Raw genomic sequence first — 2,113 nt, forward strand, 5'->3', positions numbered from 1 at the left:
TTTATCATTATCCCCTTGTAAAGGAAGCGGGGAAAGAAGCGAGAGATGAAAACGGTTTACCGTACCTTCGTACTTGTGGCAGTATGAGCTGGGATGTGTTTTTACACGCATCGACGCAATTTCGCCTCAATCTTCGAATTTTCTCACGGAGTTCCGGACAGTCCCGCGGTTGGCCGATGTTTATCAGCAGATCGCGGAACTGCGCCACTTGGCTGTTGATTTCTTGAATTTGCTGCGAAATGAAACACCGAGACGCCCGATTAGCCTTGGAACACGATGTTCGCAAAGTAGCACGAATTAAGCCTTTCAGGCCATCCATAAATCGAGCAATTTGTTACGTGACCGATGACTGTTTCGCGATAAACCACGATAAAACGCGGTTAGCGTTTGTTCGAACGATTCGCCCTTCTCGTTGCGGTTCATGCAAAACTCGAAGGGGAGCAAGCGCAACTTTGTGACGAGATAGAGAGAGAGAGAGAGAGAGAAAAAAGAAATATTATCGCCGGCTTTTTAATCCAGACGCCATAGTTTGCTCAGTGGTTAAGTAACTTGAGAAGCAATAAGTTGTAAGCAGTAATAAATTACCAGAAGAATAACCTTCTCCGTTTTCTCGTTCCTGTCATCTTGCGTTTGCGTTTGAACTTGAGATTGGCTCGCGGCGTGACTGTAAGTCTGAACGTTGCTGACCGACGGTATTGGCGAATCCGTCATTATTCCGTGTCTAAGGAATACCGACTGATTGCCAATTGCCACAATTAAGGCAATTAGCAGTGTAGCTGAACGATGTCCTGCGAATGCTGCAAGCTATTTGTCACGCGAACGCACTTCGAAGGGAAGCCAATTCGCCGGAATTAAATACCCAGCGAATGCCACACTCCTGAGCGCATTGATATTAACACGCGTTGTCCGTTTCTAATTCGTCACCGCTACGATTAAATACGTTGCGCATTATTAAAGACAATTAATCATCGCTCGCGGCACGCTCCTACACAGCAAATATCAATTTACATTTGGACATTAACATTCGACGAGTTTTTACGAGTATTTCATAGTGTTTGTTTGAGTTTGAGAAACGAGCTTTGCATCGACGTACCCATCCCATTCGGTTTCACCTTTACTTTCAGAGGAGTGTATCTTCGAATCTGACGTCGGTATTGAGCAAAGAAATGTGTCGGGGAACGAGCAACATTTTACACTGAATTTTCATTTTTCATGGGAGATCCTCTTAATCTTCTTGATCTGAGAAAACATCGAGCGATTGGTATTCAAACGGTATCCGGGGGTAGCCGAGACGCGAGAACAATTGCCTTTTCATATTCAGGGGCGATTGCCGTTCGCTTTTGTCCCGTTGTTTTCGGAAATTATCGCGAACACTGTGACTGCTCGGCCGCGTTTCATCGTGCGTTCCGCGAATCGCGAACGAGACGACGATAGATAGATCGGCGACACTAGATGGATCCAAACGATTCACGAAGGAACGAAGCAATCGACGATCGATACAGCGCTTCGAATCATATCTGCTCGCGACAAAGGGGACACGACGCGTCCGTCGATTAATTGACCGAAGATCACTCTCTGATTCTAAACCTGAATTTCGCGAATTCCCGCTGTCCGGTTATCTCGGCCCGATCGTGCGTCCGAACTCTTCGCCCCTTCGTTCCCTGATCGCGCGACGACTGTACTTTTCTTTCTCTCGGTGGGGAAATTCACGTGAAACGGAACGCACGAAACGCGTTCTCGCCGGACGAAACGACCGCGTTGCACGCGTTGTTACTTTTCGCCGAAACGATCGACATTCTATTCCGCGACATTGTTTTACCGATGCTTCGTGGAACGATGTACGCGCTGTGCCAGCACACGCGACAAACTGAAACGTGGGTTTTGCTCTCGAGCTCTTTCACTGCCGCGATTCTCTCTCTTTAAGAGCGCATGTCTGACTTGGTCTGTCAGTCTACTACTGTCGTGTACCTATTGCACACCTCTCTCTCTCTCTCTCTCTCTCTCTTTCTCTCTCTCTCTCTCTCTCTCTCTCTTTATTACATGCATTACATATACACGTATGTGTGTACATATGTGTTGCATGAAATTTCAGGATATTCAACGTAAAATATTT

The 2,113-nt window shown here is 46.7% G+C and overlaps 1 protein-coding gene across 3 annotated transcripts in view; it reads right to left on the reverse strand.

The window, feature by feature from the left end:
- Positions 1–1,861, reverse strand: part of LOC122531924 — a 10,864-nt gene extending 9,003 nt beyond the window's left edge. Inside the window, exons 1-3 of one of the 3 annotated variants that reach the window (XM_043660267.1) lie at positions 1,820–1,861; positions 586–1,239; positions 66–232 (exon numbers count right to left, since the gene is read on the reverse strand). In XM_043660267.1, the coding sequence (XP_043516202.1) occupies positions 66–232; positions 586–711 (293 nt within the window). In that variant the 5' untranslated portion in view covers positions 712–1,239; positions 1,820–1,861. Of the gene's footprint in view, positions 1–65; positions 233–585 lie in introns of all 3 variants that reach the window. The other 2 variants (XM_043660258.1, XM_043660249.1) reach the window with 2 other exon arrangements.
- Between the last annotated feature and the right edge of the window lie 252 nt (positions 1,862–2,113).

This window comes from Frieseomelitta varia, unplaced genomic scaffold, assembly GCF_011392965.1.
Source record: "Frieseomelitta varia isolate USP_RPSP 00005682 unplaced genomic scaffold, Fvar_1.2 scaffold_139, whole genome shotgun sequence".
Classification (NCBI taxonomy): Eukaryota; Metazoa; Arthropoda; class Insecta; order Hymenoptera; family Apidae; genus Frieseomelitta; species Frieseomelitta varia.